Source organism: Astatotilapia calliptera, chromosome 4 (assembly GCF_900246225.1).
Source record: "Astatotilapia calliptera chromosome 4, fAstCal1.2, whole genome shotgun sequence".
In the NCBI taxonomy this organism is placed as follows: Eukaryota; Metazoa; Chordata; class Actinopteri; order Cichliformes; family Cichlidae; genus Astatotilapia; species Astatotilapia calliptera.
Window position 1 is genome coordinate 12277110 of NC_039305.1, and position 22310 is coordinate 12299419.

A 22310-nucleotide genomic window follows, 5' to 3' on the forward strand; every position below is an offset into this window, starting at 1 on the left:
TAGCATTCGATAATTGATTTTTTTTCCCCCACCACATGTAATCACATCTCTTCTTACTCAATGATTATGAATCTTGCTTCTGGGACTAAGTTATTAACAAGATGCTGGTTTAATTAAGTCTCGAGTTGCAGAAGCAATGTTTTGAATCAAATACTATTCTATGTCACTTGAGATTGGTGAACGCACACTGTGACAATTTTTTGAGGCTTAAATACAAAACAGCACTTAAAATGGATTTTTTTTATTAAATTCATGATGTTATAGTGTTGCATTTAGTACCTCCGACCCTTTTGCTTCCACACAGCTGACTGCTATTGGAAACAAACCTATAAAGAGCTCGAATGATGGGCAATTTTGTGTTCAAGCTCACAGTTTAGATAGAATATGTTAATGTTTAATGTACTTTACGGATGTGTTTGTATGCTTCACTGTAAGTGTTTGTGTGGGCGTGTGCATCCACATAGTATTTGTAGCCATGAGCATTTGTGGCAATGAGCTTTTTACAGTGCATCTGGAAAATATTCACAGCACTTCACTTTTTCTACATTTTGTCATGTTACAGGCTTATTACAAAATTATACACACAATACACCATGCAGATCAAGTGAAAAAAAATTGTGTCTTTTAGATTTATTTATTTATACAAATAAAAAGCAAAAATATAATATACGTACGTATTCACAGCCTTTGTTTAATACTTGAAGTGCCTTTGGCAGCAATTACAGCGTACAGTGTATAGCACACCTTAAATTGGTGTTCCATCAGGTTGGATGGAGAGCATTGGAGTCCACTTGTAGTAAATTAAGTTAATAGGATATGATTTGGAAAGGGTCACACCTATAAAGGTCCCATACCTTACTATGCAGGTCAGAGCATAAACCAAGTCATGAAATCCAAGGAATTTGAGATAGGAGGTATTGAGGCACAGGTCGAGGGAAGAGTGCAGAAAATCTCTGCAGTACTGAAGGCCTGAATGCACACAGTGGGCTCCATCATCTGTAGATGGAAGACGTTTGGAAGTATCAGGACTCTTCCTTGAGCTATCAGGTTAGAAGGGCCTCAGCCAGGGAGGTAACCAAGAACCCAGCACTCCCTTTGACAGAGCTCTAGCATTGCTCTTTGGAAAGAAGAAGACTGTCCAACCATTTCTGTAACGCCCCACCAATCATGTACGGTAGAGTGGCCAGACAGAAACCAGTCCTCAGCAAAAGACACATGACAGCCCGCTTGTCCATGAAAACTATGAAAATATCACAGAAAACAAAATTCTCTGTTCTGATGAAACAAAGATTGAACTCTTTGGCCTGAATGCTAACCATACCTGGCCAATGTCATCCCTACAGTCAAGCAAGGTCGGGGCAGCATCATGCATTGTGAATATTTTTGGCAGCAGGAACTGTGAAACTGAAGTCAATTCAGCAATCTGCAGAGACATCCTTGATGATAACTTGTTTCAGAACACTCTCGACCTCAGACTGGAGCAAGGGCTCTGCACTGACACTCTCCACCCAACCTGATGGAGCGTGAGAGGTTTTGTAAAGAAGAATGAAAGAAACATCCCAAAATAGGTATGCCTAGCTTGTTGCATTATATTCATAAAGCAAACAAAACAAAACAAAACAAAAACTTGAGGCGGTAATTGCTGCTCAAGTTGTGCCAGCAAAATATTGAGCAATACTCAGTGAATACTTGTGTACATATTATATTTTTGTTTTTTATTTTTAATAAATTTGACAGAATTTCAAGCAAACTTCTTTCACTTTTTCATTAAAGGGATTGTATATAGAACTTTGATAGAACTTTGAGGGGGGAAATCTATTTTGGAATATGGCTGTAACATGGCACATGGCACAATGTGGAACAGTTAAAGCCCTGTGAATATTTTCTGGATGCACAGTAAAGAAATCAGAAAACTATTATTTTCATCTTTATTCATTGTATCTTCATGCATCCAAGGACAGACATGGCTGGGAGATTGCTGTGCATTTTGAGGGTCTTGTTGCAGGATGTAGCGTCAGAGGTCATGGGCCAAAGGGGAATTTCAGGTTCCACATCTACAACTTTGCCCAGACTGTCAGGGCCGCTGTCAAAGTGGGCAGCCAGCCGCGCTCTAATGTGAATTAGCAAGACAATGGGGGAGTTGAGGGGCGGGTTTAAGATGGGCTTTGATTTCTCAGAGATTTATAGGCGTGATGAAATCAGCTTTGAATAAACAGGGTTTGGCCATTTTCTCTATCGTTTAACTACATCTGAAGGCTCCAGGGTTTGTTACGGGGGACAAATACTTTGGATAAAATGGCAGAAAATCTAAAGAGAAAGAAGAAAGGCGGGCTGCAGCTTCTTCTGAAGTCCACACATGTCCCATTCGGGGACCCATCAGCTGGCTGAGGCCCATTGTATGTTCTGCTTCACGACTATTACTGCCTTTCCAGAGAAATTCCCAACTAAAGACTTAGGGAAATTATTCTGATGTGTTCCTGGGATACCAAGAAAACATTTGGCTGCCAACATGTAAAGGTCCTTGGCTGCTGTTAAACAGTTTAACGCTAAAAAGAGTGAAGAGTGAAGCATCCTGGTCTTTATCAACCAGTTAAACAATTTTGATGTATGTATACCTCAACCACATTACCCAGTGTATAGTGATAAGGGTTGCTTCCTCTCAATCCCCTCTCCTCTATCCTCCATGTCCTGCAGTAAATACTAAGTGCCCCCAGTGACCCTAACAGTGATAAATAACCCTTAAGGTTAACTACGTTTCAAATGGAGCAGTGAGGCCATTATAGGCCTCCAGAGTTTTCTTGACATCCTCAATATGTTATCTGTATGCCCAGGGACCTTTACCAGAGTAACATTAACTGAGCTCTCTTTTGTGTCCCGATGAAGTTGGAAGAGCTCTTTTAACCCAAAAACCTGAGAAGAAGTTTTCAATCTTCCGTCTAGATGTTTTTACACATTCTGTAAGCATAATAAGTCTTGGTATAAAACGCATGCATTGTGTGTTGAACGTGACACGTTTTGTGTGTTGTGAATTGACCTGCATTTATTACTGAAGGAGCACACGTGCATACAAGTGTCTGCAGAGATAGTGCTGGGTAATGAATTCATGATAACTGCAAATTGATGTCTTGAAAGCAGCTTTGCATTTATCTTTCTCGGTTACCGAAGTTATCTTTGAAAACGTCTGGAGACTGGAGATGTTGTGATTCATGTCAGAAGTAACATGACATAAAGTGTCACTTCTCCTGTAAATGCTGATGGAAAAAAAAAAAAGACAAATAGACAGCGACGATCAACCACATTAGTCGGGGGGAAAGTGGCTGTCAGGAAGTTCAGCAATCATTTTGTATAAACACCATCTGCACACTGTAGTTTTATGCAATTTAGAGCTTTCACCCATAAACTGATGTGAAGTGCAAGATATCTACAGACTCTTCTAGATCAAAGACAGGAGCCTGTCTCAATACACTGCGGTGGCAACTTCTGAGAGCAAGCACGAGAGAAGATTAGCGTCATATTACCCCAGTACATATGCTTTAAACAGGAAACAGAGTGTCTTCTTCATGATTCGAAAAGCCAGTATTATAACCTACGCCGTATGTATAAAACAATGTACGAACTTCCAGCTACAGCTTTGTTATTTTCTGAAAGCCGTAAAAATAAATCTGGATTATCCTACACCAGGGACATTAAACTCTTTGTAGTCCAACACCTCCAAATTCATCGTCTGCCATTTGTTGGAAAATATATGTACTGAAAATGTTCCAAATGTGTGTATTGAACCGCTCATTTGCAAAGCAGACAATTAACACCCTGAGTTCTCTCAACACTTGCAATTTCAACAGTATGTCACAGTGAAGCTACAAAAGCACAAAAGCTCCATATGTTACAACTTTGAATAGAAAAAAAAGATTTGAATTTCCACATATTTACACTTACTGTGTCCTCACAGCAGAAATGGCTGTGAATCTTATTAGATGATGATGAAGAAGAAGCTATTTATGAGTTCACTGAGACACTTTTTACCCTCTGCACATTTAACACCCATGACCTAATGGACAACAAAAGTGTGTTGCAGTCACCACCTAGTGGCATGGCATCATTGTCTGCTGACAGCTTTCTCTTTTTTTGACCATGTTACATTTGTGACAGGTTCTGTCATACACAGCTCTATTGCTAACTATGGACAATGCATGTCTAAGTGCACTTTTGCATTATACGCTGATATGAAATAACTGAGTTCCACCAGCAAAAATCATTAAATATGTCAAGATTTATTTAGAAGTAGTGGTATTTTTTTAATCTGATCAATCTTACAAAACCTGGGAAAATTCTGACCACCCTTGAGACAGTCAACTTTTTTGTGTTATTTTACACAAAGCAGTTAAGCACCCAGACAATTAATGATCATGGAAAAAGAAAAATGTTCTGACCACTGCTTATGATTCCACTAGGTGGTGACTGCAACACACTTTGTTTGTTGGGTCCTTTATTTTTGCTCCTTCAGACTTGTTTTTATGGTAAAATGATTCATTAAGCTTTGGTACTCTTTAGTTTTGTGTTAGCATACAATTTAAAAACAAATGTTGAGACAAAATTAGAGAGGCAAGGCTGAGATGGTGGCTATATCGGACAAAGGATGCTAAAGATGGAGCTGTCAGACACCAGGAACAGAGGAAGACCACAGAAAAGATTTATAAAAAAGTGAGGGGAGACATGCAGTGGATAGTAAAGACAAGGTGAGACAGAGGCAGGCAGTTAGTGTGGCGACCCCTTGAAGCAACCAGGTGAAAGAAGACGAAAAAAGCAATAAAAATGATGATCAATCACATAATTTGTTAATATTTTGGCTTATCAATAAATGGCACTCAGACCGTTAAATTAATGTAGTAAGCAATGCTATTTGGTTAGGTTTAGGGGAAAAAAAAAAAAAAAAAATGACAAAGGATGAACTGAAGCTCTGCCATCACGTAATGTCGCATACTGCTGTTTCTGATGTCATTTAAAAAAAAAAAAAAAAGGTTTAGGGAAAAAATGTGGGCTTGGGGGTAAAATACATCCATTCATGAGATTAACTCTGTATGTATTTAATAATCTACAACAGAATCACTGATCAGTAATAAAATCTTTATTACAATTGTTTATCATTAGCAAAAAATATATTGCTGTTTAATTGTTTTATGTGCCTCAGTATCATCAGAGTGTAATGTTATCTTATCAGCTCATAAGGACTACAATAAAATACTAATCATAAAGCAATGTGTTGCCCAAACAAACAAAAGTAAATAAAATCATAACTGATCATTTGACATGGTCAAATCATGTTAATAAGTAAAAAGAATCTTAAACTTATTCTTAGCCAAATTGAATTTTTAAAAAAAGATATAGCATATGTAAATCTACTAGTATGCTTTCAATATGTCACATTAAATAGAAATGATGCTGGGGAGAAACTGTCTAAGCAAATTCTAAACAGATCAATGTCTTTTTCTGAGGCACTTTGCACTATTACATTTTTCTTGTATTTTCCCCCTTTTTTTATTTTGGTTTATCCTCAGAGATGCTGTTGAGACATTCTTTCCTTAACCGCGTTTTAGTGGGATCTTTGATTTATGCTGTTTTGCTGAAATAATGTCTGCATATGGTGCCAAGTTTCCAGAATTTGATAAGCACGTCCTCGAAATGTAGCCAGGTGGAGCTATTTGCATTCATAAAATTGCTTGTTCTCATTTCACCCATACTTGACAATCAATGGAAATTAAATGAAAGCTACATGAAAAACTGCAGATCAGCAGTTTACCTCCATAGAGTTTACTTCCAACTCTATGAATGAACAAGAGAGAGACTCCTAACTTTTCAAAACCTTTGATTTACATGATCGTTTAATCTGCACCATTCTTGCCACACACCATGTAAATATAATGTAGCACCATGCTTACATAGTGAAAGTATTTATCACGGTAGTTTGTGGCTATGGTGAAAACTCTTATTCGCAGGCATTTACGTGTTTTGTGTGTCATAGCGCCACCAAGAGGTACAAAAATATGGTGTAAAGACACAATAGTGCCATTTCCTATTCCCTATACTACTAAAAGAGTGCAGATAGCCCATCCTACGGACTTCTGTGAAGCGTGCACATGATTAAACCTTTCAGCGACAAGCAGATTTATTTTCAAAAGGTTTATTTAGAATATTGACAAAAAAAAAGGCAAACTCGAGTTTGTACAAAAGCAAATTAATCACAGGACATGACACACTTGCAACACAAAGTAGGCTATACAGTTCAAGCATAATAATAAAAAAAAGAAAAGAAAAAAAGCACCATTTTTAAAACTAGGTTACAAAATGCAAAACATTTTTATTTGGTATATCAAGTACAATGATAAGTCAGGAAACAAAACTTCATGAGTATTAACACTTATTTTCAATTTTGAGGGTTTTCTTACTTCCTTCAAGAATTAAACAGATTAAGTAAGGCACATGGATCAAAGCATCTGACAGTTAAGACATAAAAACAATGTTAAAAAAAATAAGAAGCTTGATATTCTGGCTTTTGAAGCGACATCTCTTTGGCACAGCTGCATGACTTGTGAAAGACACAAACTCTATCACATAATTGAGCATGACAATGTTAACTTGACAACATTATGTACACAATGTATGAAAAAATGTTATAAATATGTCTAAAAACCACAGACACTATGTACATCTTTGTACTGAAGCAATGCAATGTTATTCATCTCATCACCGATGATGGATTTGTTGAAATCAAGTGCCAGCATGCATCAAAAATCAATATGTCACCAATGCATTTCCAAACACACACTGATAACACAGCTGTGGTGTTGAAAGAAAAAAAAACTGATGTGATGTTTTCAGAGAAATAATGGATACTGAATACAGCAACAAAAACAAATTAATTTGTGTTGGTGACACATGCACTTTTGTTGGGATGTCAGTCTATGGTCTGTGGGTAGTAAGCACAGTGCGCTGTTGTAGTAAAGGGCCTCCTAACTACCCTTCCTTATTTCTCCTCCCCTGATTCTTTCATTCTTTCTTCCTCAGGACAATATAAATTAGGCCACTCATGAGACACATAGGGAAAGCCACCCAAGCCAGCACATACGCATACCCGAAGTTTGTATGGGTGCCATCATCTGGACACATCACAGTGTAGATGATTGCCCCGCACATCACAAACACACCTAGGAAAGATGAGAAGAGAGTTGAGGGGAATCTGAAGGAAATTGGCATGAATGTAGATGATCTCACCACTCCACCCATTTCTTCTCAGGGTGTGACTGTCAGCATGTGATGAAGTCATACTCACTTGCTAAGATCTGGAAGATGGCAGTGAAGAAGAAGCGTCCGCCCTTAACTAGTCTGAACAGCTGATATAAAAACGCAATGAGGGAGAAGAAGCAGAAGAGCACTGACAGGATCATGAGAGCTTGCACTGCTTGGATCCAGTCTAGGAGGCAGACAGAAGAGATGAATAGCATGAAATTTAACTTGTGCATCACTTTTCAGTAACAAAGCACGCTGCATTTTGTTTGTTTTTCTATAAACATGAACAAACCTTCATTGCTGGATGGTTGGCAATGGTAACCTCCATTGTTTGTTGAGCATTTGTACCATAGATCTTTGCCACTGTTGTCAGCTACAGACCAGGCCTGATAAACACAACAACACGGAACCATTTAACCTGTTACTGCTGTACGTCCAGTAGCAATATTACAAAGTAATCAATCACTGAAACAACTCCTTGTCTATTCAGATCACATCCTCATGCTCCATTCTGTATTTTTCGCAATTTAAAAGTTGACAAAAGGTCTCACAGAACTTACACTGGCAGCTGTCGACACGATGAGGAGAATGAGAATGATTACGTGCAAGATAAGCACTCCAAGCAGGATGAGCAGCATTTTTTTTTCAAGTAGGTCTGCAGAAAAGAGAAGACATTTCACGTGAATTTGCCATTACACCAACTCTCTTCTAGGTGTGTTCACTAGCCTATCTCCACGCCAGAGGGCGGCATTACCTCACTTATGCATCGACCGCAATGTTTACCTCAATGTGAAAGTATTCCCTTACATTCAAACACAGGGCGAAGAAGGGAGGACCATTGACTATTTCCCGAAGTTAATAATTAATGTCGAGTTTAACGTCGAGCTGCACAAATTAATCTATTTTTGTCAAAGTGAATCAAAGTATTGAACTTTCGATCTATTTAAATATCCAAACGACGTAACTAACTGATGAAAGCAATACGGGTTTGCATAAAAAAAAGTCGTTGGCTAAAAACCTGACCATGAATCAGCTGTCTGTGTGAGTAAGGGAGACGGTTTCTCGACTAATCGGGAGCAGGCTGCTGGAAAACAAACTCAACCCATCTCTATGAAAAACATTCCAGAAAAGTACCGCCATGCGCGAGCCACAACTTTCCCTGTTTGGTAATGTCAAGTACAAAGCACCTAACTTTAAAACTGGGAGAGACGAGCGAGACTCTCAGGCAAAGTCACAGCTTCAAACGGTTTAACGGGTTTTGCGTCATAAAAGTAAAATCCATGGTCGAGTCCTGCTGTATGAGGGTAAAACTCAATGGGGGAAAAATGAGATCACTGACTATAACAAGAGCATGGAAAAAACAAATATATTAATCCCACTTACAAAAAAAAGGCCAATCAAAAGTTGTTGGAGTTTTTTCTCCGTTTAACGGATCGAGCTGAAGAGAAGAGCTGGGAAAGTATCACCTTGCTTCTGCTTCGCGACTCTCTCTAGATACTATTCCAGATGTAGCTCACACACCCCAGTCTGTCTTTCTCCGCCTGAACACCGCCCTGCAGGCCCTGCACGTCACCAGAGGCCTACTCCTTTCTTTTCCCCCTCTGTCTCTCTCTTTCTCTTTCCTCCCGTGGAGGCCCATCAACGAAAGTGAAATCTACAGGACTGTAGTATAACCTGTGGCACTGCTGAGCAAACCTAAAGACTTCCACAGACACACAAACAGAATTCCACACTTTCCAAAACATTAACATAACCTGCTGATATAAAACTATGTAGAGTTGGTTTATGATCTAATGAGTCATTCATTACATCCACAGTGCTCATTCATTTTCTTATTTGTACAATGACAGTCATGATTCTTGACTTTGTTGCATTTGATTGCAAACAAAACTCATTGATCGTCATAAAACACACGTGTACACGTGTGTGTATGTGTGTGTTTGCACGTGAACCAGCGAGGTGCTCTGGGGGCCCAGAATGCCTGTGTGTGTGTGTTTGTGTGAACTGAGCCTCATGTGTTGTCTCTCCAAGTCTATGAAGAAACAGGGGGGTTTGTCCAGTGCCAAAGGGAATTAAAACAGTGCAGTGTTTTGGTCATGCTACACTGATGGAACGGCTTGACTCGAGGTCCATCGATGGGTTACTAAGATTGCAGATCAAAGCCCGTCAGAGTTCTGTATCGCTCATTACACTGCGGTCTCGTGCCATTTCCTCACAGTGACAGAGCTGTAAACCCAAATTAAGAATGGCAGTGAAAACAGCGATAAAAGAACAAGCGCACACTGCTGCTTTGAAACCATCACAGTCCAAACGTGATAGTCATCACCTGCTGCAGTCAGAGAACACAGCGCGTGCCTGCCCTCTTTCCTCTCCCTTGCTGTTCTTGGCCCATCAGGTGGATTCCTGTGGTCTGTGTTTGTAAACACGCAAAGGGATGAACTGTGGGCTGCTGTACAGCCTCCCTGTGGGATGCCCAGTGAGGCAGCACTGTGTGTCCTGGCAGAGCTGGAGAGGCAAAAAAGAAAAGAAAAAAAAAAGAGACAGCTCTTTGACAACCGCCCAGACCACTGGATGGACGTGCCACTGTTTATGAAGATGTAATTGGTGCAGTGGTCAGTGGGGGCAGGCTTTGCCAGCAGCAGGAGAAGCAGGAGGAAAAGATGAACCTGGCAGTGCAGCTGGAGCAGGTGTGAGAGAAGCTTACAAATCTCACTGGTGTAACACTAGTCTGTGGTCAGGGAGAATTCACAGGCAATGCAGTTTTGTTACTTATAAAGAGGATACAGAGCAGGAAGGATAACGCTGGATCTGACTAAAAATAGAGAAAACTTCAAACAATAATAGGACATGAATTATAAAGTTAGATTGTTGCTGCTGCTGTTGTGAAATCTCCTAATGCAGTATAGGTGATGCATTCCTTAGCAAATGAAGCATTATTGCAGTGAGCCTTAATGTGCCCCACCCTTTACTTTTGATTTAATAACCTCTAATAAGAATGCAATAAACATTTCATTAATGAAGCTGTCGGATTTTTAATCATATTTATAAAAACGGACAAAAATTGGTTTTCTAATGAAATTTTTATGTGGCTGTTTGATGTTTTAGTGATGAATATTTTAGTGTGAAACACACACTTGGACTACAACAGAAGAAGAAAAAATCCTCACATACTCTGGAATGCTGTAAAAGCTACTGCTGCTCGCTTTGACTGATTACTTGGTTCGCTCAGTGATGACTCAACTGTAACCCTGTTGAGTTGTGATCTCTGTTACATGGCTGATAGCAAACCCAAAGCCATCACCCCCCCCCCCACACCCCCCACCACCCCCACCCCAAAAAAGAACCAAAACAAAACACAAGGCTCGTCCTTTTGTAGAGAGTGATTACAAAGCAAACAGGCAGAAGCAGCTCAAAACCAGCGACAACAGTGCGAGGTTATTGCGGCTCGGCCGTAGCTGAGTTTAAAACTGGCACACCCTTTTAATTAAGACTTTCACTAAAAGTGAGATATGTTAGATGGCTGTTTAAAATGTCAAAATTGCAAGGTTTTTGGCCATTTACTGCGCATGCTCAGATTTATTCTCTTAAATAAACCTCACTTATTTGTGAGACCTACTCACTTCAGGCAAAACAGCTGACCTGAAACCAAACCACAAAGGCGTCACAATGACTCTACTGTTTGGTTTGTATTTAGTTTTAATACAAGATTAAAGTAACCTCACCACAACATGCAGCATCCCCAGTATGAATGACTTTATTTGCATTGCTGCTGACATCTTTATCTGCATGTATTTAACAATTTCCCCTACCTACCTACCTACTACCTACCTACCTACCTACCTACCTACCTACCATTTTCTGGATCCAGTGTTAATCTCAGAGCTAGGTGAGCACATTCTGCGTTTTCTTTCATGATGTTACTTTCATTTTCGTTCTTATATTCTCAAAGCAGACATATTGAGACTCAAGTTTAGACTTGTGATGAGCTGGATTAACTGGAACAGTTTGCTATTTTGTGATAAAAATGACTCAGCCTCAGCTCAAGCCCAACCCAGTTTTACAGCACTGGTCTCCACCTGCAGGAGTGGCCAGGGGGCTTTTGGGGCTGCTTCATCTCCAACAGGAAACATATGAGTGAAGGAACAGTGACACAACTGGGGATTAGGGTTTGGTTTTGGATGTGACCATGAATTGGCTGCCTTGAGGACACATTAGTGGGACAGCTAATAATTTTACATGTGGGAATATGAAGGAATGAAGGAAGCCTCTCCACCTATGGGACGTTGAGGAAAAGAAAAAGGAAAAAAAAAATCACATCTTTGGCTCATCACAGCTGGAAATCATTGGATGCTTTTCTGCACTATTCACAGAACGTTTTGTTCATTTTCACTGCTCGTTCTGTTGCCTGCTTTAATCGAGATTCATTTCCAAACATATGATACTATGTGAATCCGCTGACAGTGACATTCCTCTTACAGATGCTGTTTATGTTTTCCAGGATGTTCATGACACTTTCTTGTGTTTCTTAACCCTCAGGGCTGAACTGGTCTTACCCTGTGTTCGCTGTTTATGTTTTACACCGCTGAGTGACTATCAAATGACATCCCATAGACAGAAAGAGCTGAAACGGAACGACAAGTTGACCTGTGTTAAAGGTTTGCATGGTAATGTGTTGACACCCAGTGACACCAACAGCAGAATGCATGTTGACAATGATCCTAAATACGCACGTTGAAAATATGGCCAGGCTCTATAATACACACCCCTTGTCGTCTCTTTTGTTTTAAATTTCAAAACTCCAGGAAGACCCATAACTGAGCTGAAGAGATCCATTGGCCGGGTGTTAAATCAGATAAAACAGGCCATGTTTAAAAGTGATTAGGGCTGTTGTTTCCTTCCCTTTAGAAAAGGCTCTGTCCTTCCCTATCAAGAATCAACAACCAAATAAATGAGAGACATACGGCATGACAAAATCCATATTGTGGCACCCTAGTGATCCTAAACATGTGGTAATCATTAGCCCCTGGCTTCCTGTTGGAGTCGATGTCATCAGGACACACATCCCAACAGGCAAGACTGTAACACAGACTGTTGCTTGGAATCAGAGTGCGACTGGCCTCCGGGGGTTTAGAATGAAGCAATAAAAACTATGAAAGAATTCAATTTGAATTGCTTTGCTCTCCTTTCTACTCGGTTCTCACAGCTCTGATATCTGTGGATAAGAATTTAAGTTGCGTCAGACATGCTCTATTGCTATTTTTTTTAATTACAATCAAATATGTTGCAATAAGCAGTCGTGATCATATGATCCAACTGCTCTGAGATCTGCAGATCTGTAGCTAGAATCCACTACAACTCTCAGAGAAGAAACTAATTCCTGTGTACTTGCTATCAGAAGTTTACTCATTCCAGTTGCTGTGTTATCTTTTCGAAACTGTAGCTGTCCTTCTTTGACAGCTAACATTGCAGCATTTCTTTCACAAGCTGCCAACTGAGATTTTATGAGAATAAAGGTGCTTAGAAGGAAATATTTTCTTTCCTGAAATGCTGCCAGCACTTTTGAAGCTTTTGTAAATCGGGTTTTCCTGGAAGAAGTTGCATCTAACTGGCTATTATCTCACTATTTGTTGCAGCTTTGTAGGAATTATCCGCAGAACTGCTTCTGAGGTCAAATGCCGTGATATACCAGTGTAGAAACTAGAGTTCATTTACTTCTGAAGGAAGATGTGTTTACATAGTTCATCAGACAGGTTTCACACACCCTTACTCTTGGCCGTGACTTTTAATGAATTCTTTACACAAAACAGCAGAGCTCTTTATAGGACAGTTAACAAAGGCCAAGCTATCAACTTGTGTGGAAGAAATGAGGAAAAAGAAAAAAATTCAAGAATACAATCCTCAGCATGCTGTTAAACAGGTATCTCTCCAGATCAGATTCACTGCCTAAGCTATGAGTCATGCCTGCTGAAACATGAAACCAAACTTGATAGTGGAATCCACAATGCACATGGTGCTCAGTTCAGTCTCGGTTTAGAGAGTAGTCTGTCTGATCGAATGTTAGCGAATGCGGTGATACCCATACATATGTGTTGGGTAGCCTAGAGACTGTGGCCTGGCCAAAGGAAACTGTGGCCTTGCTGTAAAGCCTGGCTTGAAGCGGAGATGGTGTATGTGTGTGTTCATCTGTCTGCATCAGTCTGGGCGGCAGCCCAGAGCAGCCACTCATAGAATATCTGCGCCAAACCCACTGACAGCTCCTCTCAGTGGTTGAGTGAATGAGGAGGTGAGGATGGCCTGATAAACTCTGGCAGACACCTCAGTGCATCAGCATGTTCTACAAACATACAATCCACATACTTAAAAACATCAACAAACTCACAGCCAGTCTAGCATTTTTTTCACTTCTTCCCTGACCCCAATATGCCTCACTTTGAACTTGCTACCAGGATAACGCTCAGTCTGCTGGTCAGTTCATCTGTCATTTTATGTAAACGTATTTTAGTCATTTTTCTCTGAATTAAAGTCCCGGATGGACAAATCCTATCATTTTAACCAGAAGGCTCACATTTGTAGCTTTGAGTGAATTGTGCCAATAATAATAAATTGTTTTATAATAGTACATCAAGAAGGCGTTTATGTCGTTTACTGATTATTGTATCTTTCTAACATCAAATAAAACTGCTATATTGGTTTATGCGTGGGAAAATTATTACTTTGGGGCCACAAGTTGGAAGAAATGAAATTGTGACCAAATCTTAACAGGGTACAAGATATTGAATTTGACTTTGGTGAGTATTGGGAACTTACAATAATCTCAAAGCAGCCCTGAGCCTATGCTGCCACATAGGCTCCCTGTAGGATCGATATTTTCAGTGCTGTTTTTCCACAACCAATTCAATCTATGCTGGAAATTGAAAGTATAGTTTTACTAGTGGTGAGTAGTTTAGACCATAACATAATATTGAATTAATATGTGACATGAAAAGCTTACAGGCTATCCACGGGATAGCCCCTGTGTTGTTCTCCAGGACTATTTTGATGGCCAACACACAGATTCACAATATGCCAAACCTTTAATGAGGTTTTAATGAAACCACAAGATTACTTTAAAGAAAAATAATGTCCTCTCCCTGAACTCTGTATGCCTTGCAAATATGTGAAGAAAGTCAGAAAGAACATCTTGATCTATACAGCCTACACCATCATCCTATACTGCTCTGGGAGGATTTAAGTCATAACAGTTCCCGCCCACTCTGTGGGATGTATTGTTGTGCTTTACGCATTCCAGATGAGACCATAGCTTATCCCCCCCCCCACACCCATTTGAGAGTTTCAAAACATCTGTTCTTTCGAGTTCCTCTAAGAAATGAATTTTACCCTTTAAAGACTAAAAGTAGGGTGTGGTCAAGAAAAATGATGCAGAGCTGTGAAGAAAAGTGATTCAGCTTTCCATTTTTAAAAAAACATTTATTTTATTCAATAAAAAATGGAAATGCATGACTGAAAATGCAAACTCAGGCAGTTTCCATGACCCCAAAACTGTGGTTCCGAATGTGCAGCCGGAAAAATTACATTAAATCCCATACTTGGTTATACGGAGCAGGCAAATGGTGAACGGCAGAGAAGAAAATATACATGGCAGCTTGGACGGAACTCCTCACTTTTTCGGGGTTGTGGGGGATGGGGTGGAAAGGCTTAATTGAAGCCAGGGCTTGTTTTTATATTTTTCCATTATAAAGTTACCCTTTCAAAACAATTACCTGGGCTCCCATTACACTGAGCCCACAATGCAGCTTCAGCCTTGTTAAATAAGCTCTGCTCCTGCAAGACAGTCTTTTTAATAACTTGTGTGCTGTACAAATACCACAAGTACAAACATATGTTCACTATATAAACAACAGCAGAGAGATGCAGGCTCGTGGAAAATAGTTCTGTATTTGAAGTTGCAAACAAAATCTCTTTTTTCTCTCGCTCTTTTTGCTCTTTCTTACACTCACACATGGAAAAACTACACATACAATGCAGCTGACAAGCCCGAAATGCCACTTTGGGGATACGGGGGTTTTCCACTGAGAATATTTAATTCTCTGAGGTCATGGTTAGGTTTGTAGATCTCAAGTCTGTAAAAACTACACACATGGTTGTGGGAGGAGGGAGTAGGCAGTGCTAGCCAACCTCTGAGGATCACCGTTGTGCAATGCATAACTTGAAACTTCATGGAAAACTGGAAAACTGTTCCGCTCGCACGATCACTTCCAGTAATTACAGTTAAATATCCTTCATTTCCATTAATGAATACAACTTCAGTGAAGTTCAATGTGAGAAGATCAGTGAAAGTTTAAAAATGACCCATGGATCGTTTTCAAGCAAAATTTCTGGTGACCAGGAAATTCCAAACAATGTGTACAGCTCTTTCCATTGACTAATTCATCCTCTGTGTGCGTGTGTGTGTCTGCTTGAGTCACTGTCTGGCTGGCTCTGCTCCTTAAGTGAGAACCGATGGGACAAGCTGGAGACGACAGGCAGCTGGAGCAACGTTACTACACATACACAAACACATACACGCAAACACACATGGCCACTCTGGTCACACCCAAGGCATTCCAAGCATGCAGGGCCAGGCGCTCACATAGCGGTCTCTAAATACGCCTGGGCCTCTGTGGGTGACTCACTTTCACTACGCACATGTGTGTGTACATGGCTCCACATGTGAAAGAGAGGGTCAGTGTTTGATAGTGTTCAAAATGGCAGCTCTGTGTGGAGTACTGTGTGAAAGAGTCTGAGTATTTCTGATGAACGGTTCAATTAACAGTGCGATCGAAAACAGTTGCAACACTGAGCCAAGTGTCTCCTCTTTCCCCACAGACATCCGTCCAGCCTAGGTCCAACAACAGTGTGACCTCACCCTGCCTCCACCCTGTATCCTGCTCCAACACTTCCTTGCTGGCCTAAAGCTGCAACACAGCTGGATCATGCACCAAGAGAATACATAAATATATATTTATATATATATATATATATTTTTTTTTTAAAGGAGTGGGGGAGAGATTAATGATCCATTCCCTCCCTATCTGATCCACCCTGCTCTGATTCGCTTTATGACTCTCATCCATATAGCTCACCAAGTCGGTCAAACACCCACATAAGCATTCTTCCATTCCTAAATACACAGAGATATACAAGTCCCACTCACATAAAGATTGATGCGTTTGCTGTCAACACGAGATTTTTCCTGGGATGGCGGTGTGCGAAAGCCAGTGTTTCGCTTGAGATGAATCCTGAACAACTTCCTTTGAGCACTGCAGAGCGGTGCCAATCAAAGTAAACAGCTACAGATGGAGAGGGCGGAGGGAGCTTAAACCAGGCTTTACCATGCTAGCTACTCTGCCAGAAGGCAGTTGTTTGATACAGGAATTTTAGGAGATGGCCTCATGCTCAGCTGGATCTTTTGAGCTGAGAGCCAGACACGCCTCTACATCACATGCAAAGCGTCACGCTGAGTGTTTATGTTTAAAATAAACACTGCCGATTTAAATTTCAAGGCTAAATCTTCCCAGAAAAATAAAGAAAAAAAGTCTCATGACAGATGTGAGAATGTTAAGGTTGTTTAAAAGATCAAATAATTGCACAGTGGTTTTTATCCAGCATTTACATTTATAGCATGAATGCCCGTAGGATCGTAGCGGATGTTTGCCACTGCTGCTTAAGGTTTTTGTGTGACTTCTGTAATTCAGCATAAGGCAGAAATTGTATATGTGTGAATTGAATGCGTGCAAGAGATGATGCACATTATTCCGGGATGCTGAACTCAGATAACATCCTCTTCCTGAGTCAGTATGATGCCTGTTTTGAATTCAAAGTCACATCTTTAATTGCTTTACCAAAGTAAAAAGTAACCCAAGCCTAATTCAATGATCAAATCATAAAAAATAAAAAAAAAAACTCAAGTCAACCCAACCCAACAGAGAACACACTAGTACACACAATACATCTGTTTATGGGCTGTCAGCTCTGATTGGCCATGTGAACTTGGAGGAGGAGAGTTAAATCCTGGCCAGTAAGACGATAAAAAGATCCAGCATCTGTTGAAGTTTTCCCCCTCTCCTCTCCAGCTCAATCCTGAGGGGACCATGGCCAAAGGGAGTAGTGCATAAACTGGATGACGAAGTTGTTAAATGGAGGACCAACACCCAGTACAGTGTGTTTTAAAAATCATCTCTACACATGGAGCTCTGGGATTCTTCACCCTAGTGTTGTTTTCTATCTCCAGGCACGCCTTGATTTATAATGCTGCTGAGATTTGAGGAAAGCGAATGAGGCTTTAGGTTGCGGCAGTATTTCCACAAGCAAAAGTAGAGCTTGCGTATAAAGTCGCATGAAAACAGGAAGGTGATTGCTGTGACTGTAATGGAAAGTCTGTCTGGTTGCCCCTGCCAGTGCTGATATTAGTAAGAGCAGTATGAAATGAACAGTGGGCTCTGTGTTTTCTAACTACAGAAGCCTGAACACATCCCCATCCATCCGACCGAGTGATGTGAATGAGAATTAGTTTAAATATCTTTCATCTTAGCTGGGAAATCAAACATTTTTTGAAGCAATACCACAGCTATTGAGCTGCATATTTTTTTTCCACTTCATTGGCCGAAAAGGGAGAAAAAAAAAACATTAAACATCAAAATCTGCTCATGCAGACTTTAATTTTGAAGTACAGAGATTGATGTGACGGACTGGAATTACTTAGATGCTTATAAATGTGCTTTATGCGGGCTAATAAATATTCAAAATAACTTTAGATTGTTGAATAGAAGAGATGTTTAATGAATGAAATGTGGTGCATGAAAGGATCCATTTATTTCCAGATTAGCGTCAGGCATCAATCTCTGTTGGCCCTTCAGCTCTCTCTGCCCTCGCTGTGAAAGCTGGACAATTATTACTCATATTGTCAGGAGAAAAAAGAAGGGCCGGAAGGTCAAAGTTTAAAGTTGGACAACAGGAAGTGACCCTTTGTGTTCAATTTCCAGGTCAGTTTTTGCCCCACTGTGGACATGCTGTCGCTACCAAACAAGGGGTGCATTGTGTAGACACAGTGCCTCAGTAGAAATGGCGCCAAGTCTCACTGTGTGATCAACACCTGAAGGCTTGTTTTATCAGTCGTAGGTTCCCAGTATATATACATGTATATATTTAAATCTATTAACTTTACATTTAAAGAAGCTGATGAATTGCAAATGTGTGTTGTTTTGCCAATAACTGTCCAAAACTTTATGTGCAAAAGCTTTACATTTGACAGAGACCGAATGTGTGGGTGTCCGGAGGAGTGCAGGAGCCGAGGTATACAGAGTGCTCGCCTTCCTCCAGTTTCAACCAGCTGTAGATGACTGGCATTGGAAGGAAAGCGGCCTCTGGCAGAAATAAGTGTAGAGATCAGCAGAGCCTCCAGCTCTATCTATTGTGGTCATGGGTGCATGAGTGCAGACTAGGCCAGACCTCCTGGGGACACACTCGGCTGCAGGACCTGTGCTCTGCAGCAGAATGAGATGGGGTGAAGGCAGTACCACACAGACAGAAGCAAAGCATGGAAAATGAAGGGTTGAATCATATTTTTTTTTTCATCCTGATGGCAAAAATTAGTCCTCCATGTTGAAGTTTAAGTACTACATGTTGGATGCAGAATAAAAATTTAACCACGTATCCTTGTGTTAAATTGTTCCAGTTATTTGATTGTCAACTGATTGCTATAACAGTTATAAAACATAGTGAACAAGTGAGCTACGTCTACAGTGATTTCAGCAAACGTGGTTCGGCTAAAGGGGAAAAACCACATTTTTACCATGAAGATTTGAGCCCAGTCCAAGGAGGCTGTGACAAAGTCTCCACATTTATAACGGAAACTGCTCATTGCACAACAACAGGAGGAGAACGAAAGAGACAGAAGCAGCTTCCTTTCAAATAACCTTTCCATATGGGGAAGCCATACCTACATTCTGAAAAACCTGCAAAAATCCATGAGTGGGAAAGCCACACAGATGTCTGGAGTATGGTTTAATTTTTCACAGTCCTCAGTTAAGGCATGTGAAGCTCTTTACAGCAAGAACACCAGAGACTTTTTGCATCCTCTGTACTCCTCCCCCCAGCACGTGTGTGTGGTCTCCTGCTGCTGGTCGTGGAGAGCCAGGTTTTAGAGGTCAAGAGGTCAGTACTGGGTACTGGAGTGTTTATGTTAGCAGCTCCTGTTAATGCCAATATCCCTAGTGCTCCATCTCGCTCTCCTGAAGGGACAACTCAGCTTAAAAAAAAAAAAAAAAAGTATTTATGATAATAAATAAGATTGCGATTCTATACATTTTTTTAAAAGCAGATCTTCTCAGCAGAGTTTAGCACACCCTTCTGTACATTGTGTATATATTTGCTCACAGATGTTCGTATCAAAGCATGGGAAAGGATGTCTGGATAGCATCCAGTTTTTTTTTTTTTCATTCTCGCTACCAACCACAAACACACAGTTGGGGCTTTTCAGCCCTGGCACTAGCCTTCCACTTGTGTTCCAGCAAACATCTCCACACACACTCTCTCACACACACACACACACCACAGTACAGCTATACTGGAGAAACGGCTGTTTGTTTATGACCCATTTAAAAAAAAAAAAAAAAGGAATTGCGAAATACTGCTGCAGATATGAAAAAAAAAGTTGCATATGTAGCTTCTTGGGGAGTGGTCTGGATTTTTTGGGGGGAGGGGAATGTAGCAGAGACAGGCAAAGGACGGTATATGAGCAATTTTTTATTCTGTTCCTATTTTCCCCCACCTCCCCATTTTTTTTTTGATTCCCCTCTCTCTTACTCCTTTAGCCACCCCCCACCTTCCCTTCCTCAATCCCCTTCACCAGCAGGTTGTTTAATACTTTCCAGATTTCAGCATGCCTTCAGCCTCCTGGAAGAGTTGCAAGTCTGCTGATGGAATTTGGCGGAAAAGGGCTGTGGGTCCAGGCCGAGGCTCCTAACCTAATAAACCTAAAGGCAATGAGCGCCTCCCATTGGTGGCCCAAGTAAGAAAATACAGCTTTCAAAGAAAGTTGAAAGCGAAGGGGAAATGACATTTGACAGCCTCCGAAGCAGATGAAAAGCTGCATAATGGGCGCTTGAGAGAGGGTAACAGCTGCAAGGCAAGACTCAAATTACAATGATTTTCTATGGGGGAGGGAGGTGGCTTGAGCCCCCTGAACAAATCAGCAGTCTCCAGTGTGGGACAAACAATTGTGCTCACGTCCAAAAGATTACCCACAAGAAAACTCATTTGAATGTTTTCCTTTTGGACTTTGGTTTCTGAATGCATTTTTAAAAACAAGAGCAACATCAGCTAATACGTTCTTGGGTTTACAGTGCCACACAGGTATTTACAAGCCTCAAAGTCAAACCAGCCCTTGTCCTGACACACCCATTTTTGCATGAGTTTCGAACAACCATTAGATGGCAGTAAATAACAGCTTTTCGGCTTACAGCAGGCAGCTGTATCGTAATAATAAAACAGATGGGAAACAAATTAAAGGAAAAAAACCTGAGCCCTTGACCCATACAGTAAGGGAAACTGGGGCTCCATTATACTGTGCGGACCTAAACCTGTCATCATTTAGGTGCATCTGTCCACTGTGAGAGAATGGTCTCTTCAAAAAGATCCACCTTTAACCTATGATGGAACATTTATATCCCAATGTGATTTGTCTATTTTAAGCTTAAAAAAAAAGGCTCTGATCCACGAGCCATAAAAGAGTTACTTACTGGCTCAATGAGTATCAAAATTATGCTAAACATATGTGATGGTGTGTGCTGCAACTCCTTTTTTGGAAATGACTCTAGATAGAGTCACTATCATCATCATGAAAACGTCAAATGAGCGATTATCCGTCAACGTCCAGTAGAGCTCCAGGGTCTTGGGGAATCAGTGGCAAGGTACACTCAGGTAGTTCTTGGTGACCCCTAAACTTCATTCCAATGCGATTTTCCCTTTACTGTCACCCATTTATATAACCCAGTTATATGAAGTAATTCAAATTGAGATTTTCAGAATCAAATGCCAAAGTGGTGCACAGGGAAGATTTAGTCTCTCTCAAAGAAAAATCCTAACAATCTGAGAGAAGAATAATGACTTTATAAAGGCAGAGAAAAGAAGGATCAATACCACTACTGGTTTGTATTGACCACAACAATCAATATAAATGGGCTGCTTTACCACAAGTGTAAGAATAATGACTTTTTCTAGCCCTCTGGCAGATTGGACACTGGCATAATGTGACTATGAAAAACTCTAAGTGGAAAGAGATTAAACATTCCCTGAAGTGGAGATGAAAGAGTAGAATCGAAATGAGACACCAAAGAGAAGCAGAGCGCTGCTTTCTGAATGCAGTTTTAATGCAGAGGGATGCAGGATAAGACCTTGAACAGTCTGCAGCGAGCGTTAACAAAACAGCGCGCCGGACTTTGCCCGTGCTGCGAGGGGGCTCACCAGGGCAGGAAAAGCCAAAGCACTGCCTTTAAAATCAAAAGTGACAGAGCAGCTTTGAGTCAGCGATGATGAGCAGGATCCCGGTCTCAGGTGAGTAAAAAGCTCATCCATCCTCCAATCACCAAGGTAAGAGAAATTGCCCGTCTTCGCTATTTGTCAATGCAGCACTCCTCGGTGATAAACTTTCCCCCCTGAATCCATCTTTCACCCCTCTCACACCTGCACGATCTTTAAAAAAAAAAACTAACCAAAACATTTTTTAAACTAAGCCTTTAAGTTAAGATGCTTTTCTCCTCCACATGCACTGCTTTACTCAAAACTCTTTTTTTATTGTATATTTAAGAAAAGTGTACAACTAAGGCCAATAAGGTCTGAATTGCTTCCTTCCTTCCTCTGCTTGGAGAGATGGTGAATGGCAGGAAACACGAGGCACTCAAGGAATTCCTTTGTTAATGCTGCTGAGTGGATAGCACTTAACACACGCTGCTTTTTGATGTACTCACATAAAAACAAACAATCAAATA

The 22310-nt window shown here is 40.6% G+C and overlaps 1 protein-coding gene across 1 annotated transcript; it reads right to left on the minus strand.

The window, feature by feature from the left end:
• Positions 1–6162: 6162 nt before the first annotated feature.
• Positions 6163–8816, minus strand: LOC113020015 (peripheral myelin protein 22-like). The gene is made up of 5 exons (XM_026163684.1): positions 8668–8816; positions 7845–7939; positions 7577–7670; positions 7328–7468; positions 6163–7202 (listed from the first exon to the last, which is right to left on the minus strand). The coding sequence occupies exons 2-5, from the start codon at positions 7920–7922 to the stop codon at positions 7045–7047; spliced, it is 471 nt and encodes a 156-aa protein (XP_026019469.1). The 5' UTR covers positions 7923–7939; positions 8668–8816; the 3' UTR covers positions 6163–7044.
• Between the last annotated feature and the right edge of the window lie 13494 nt (positions 8817–22310).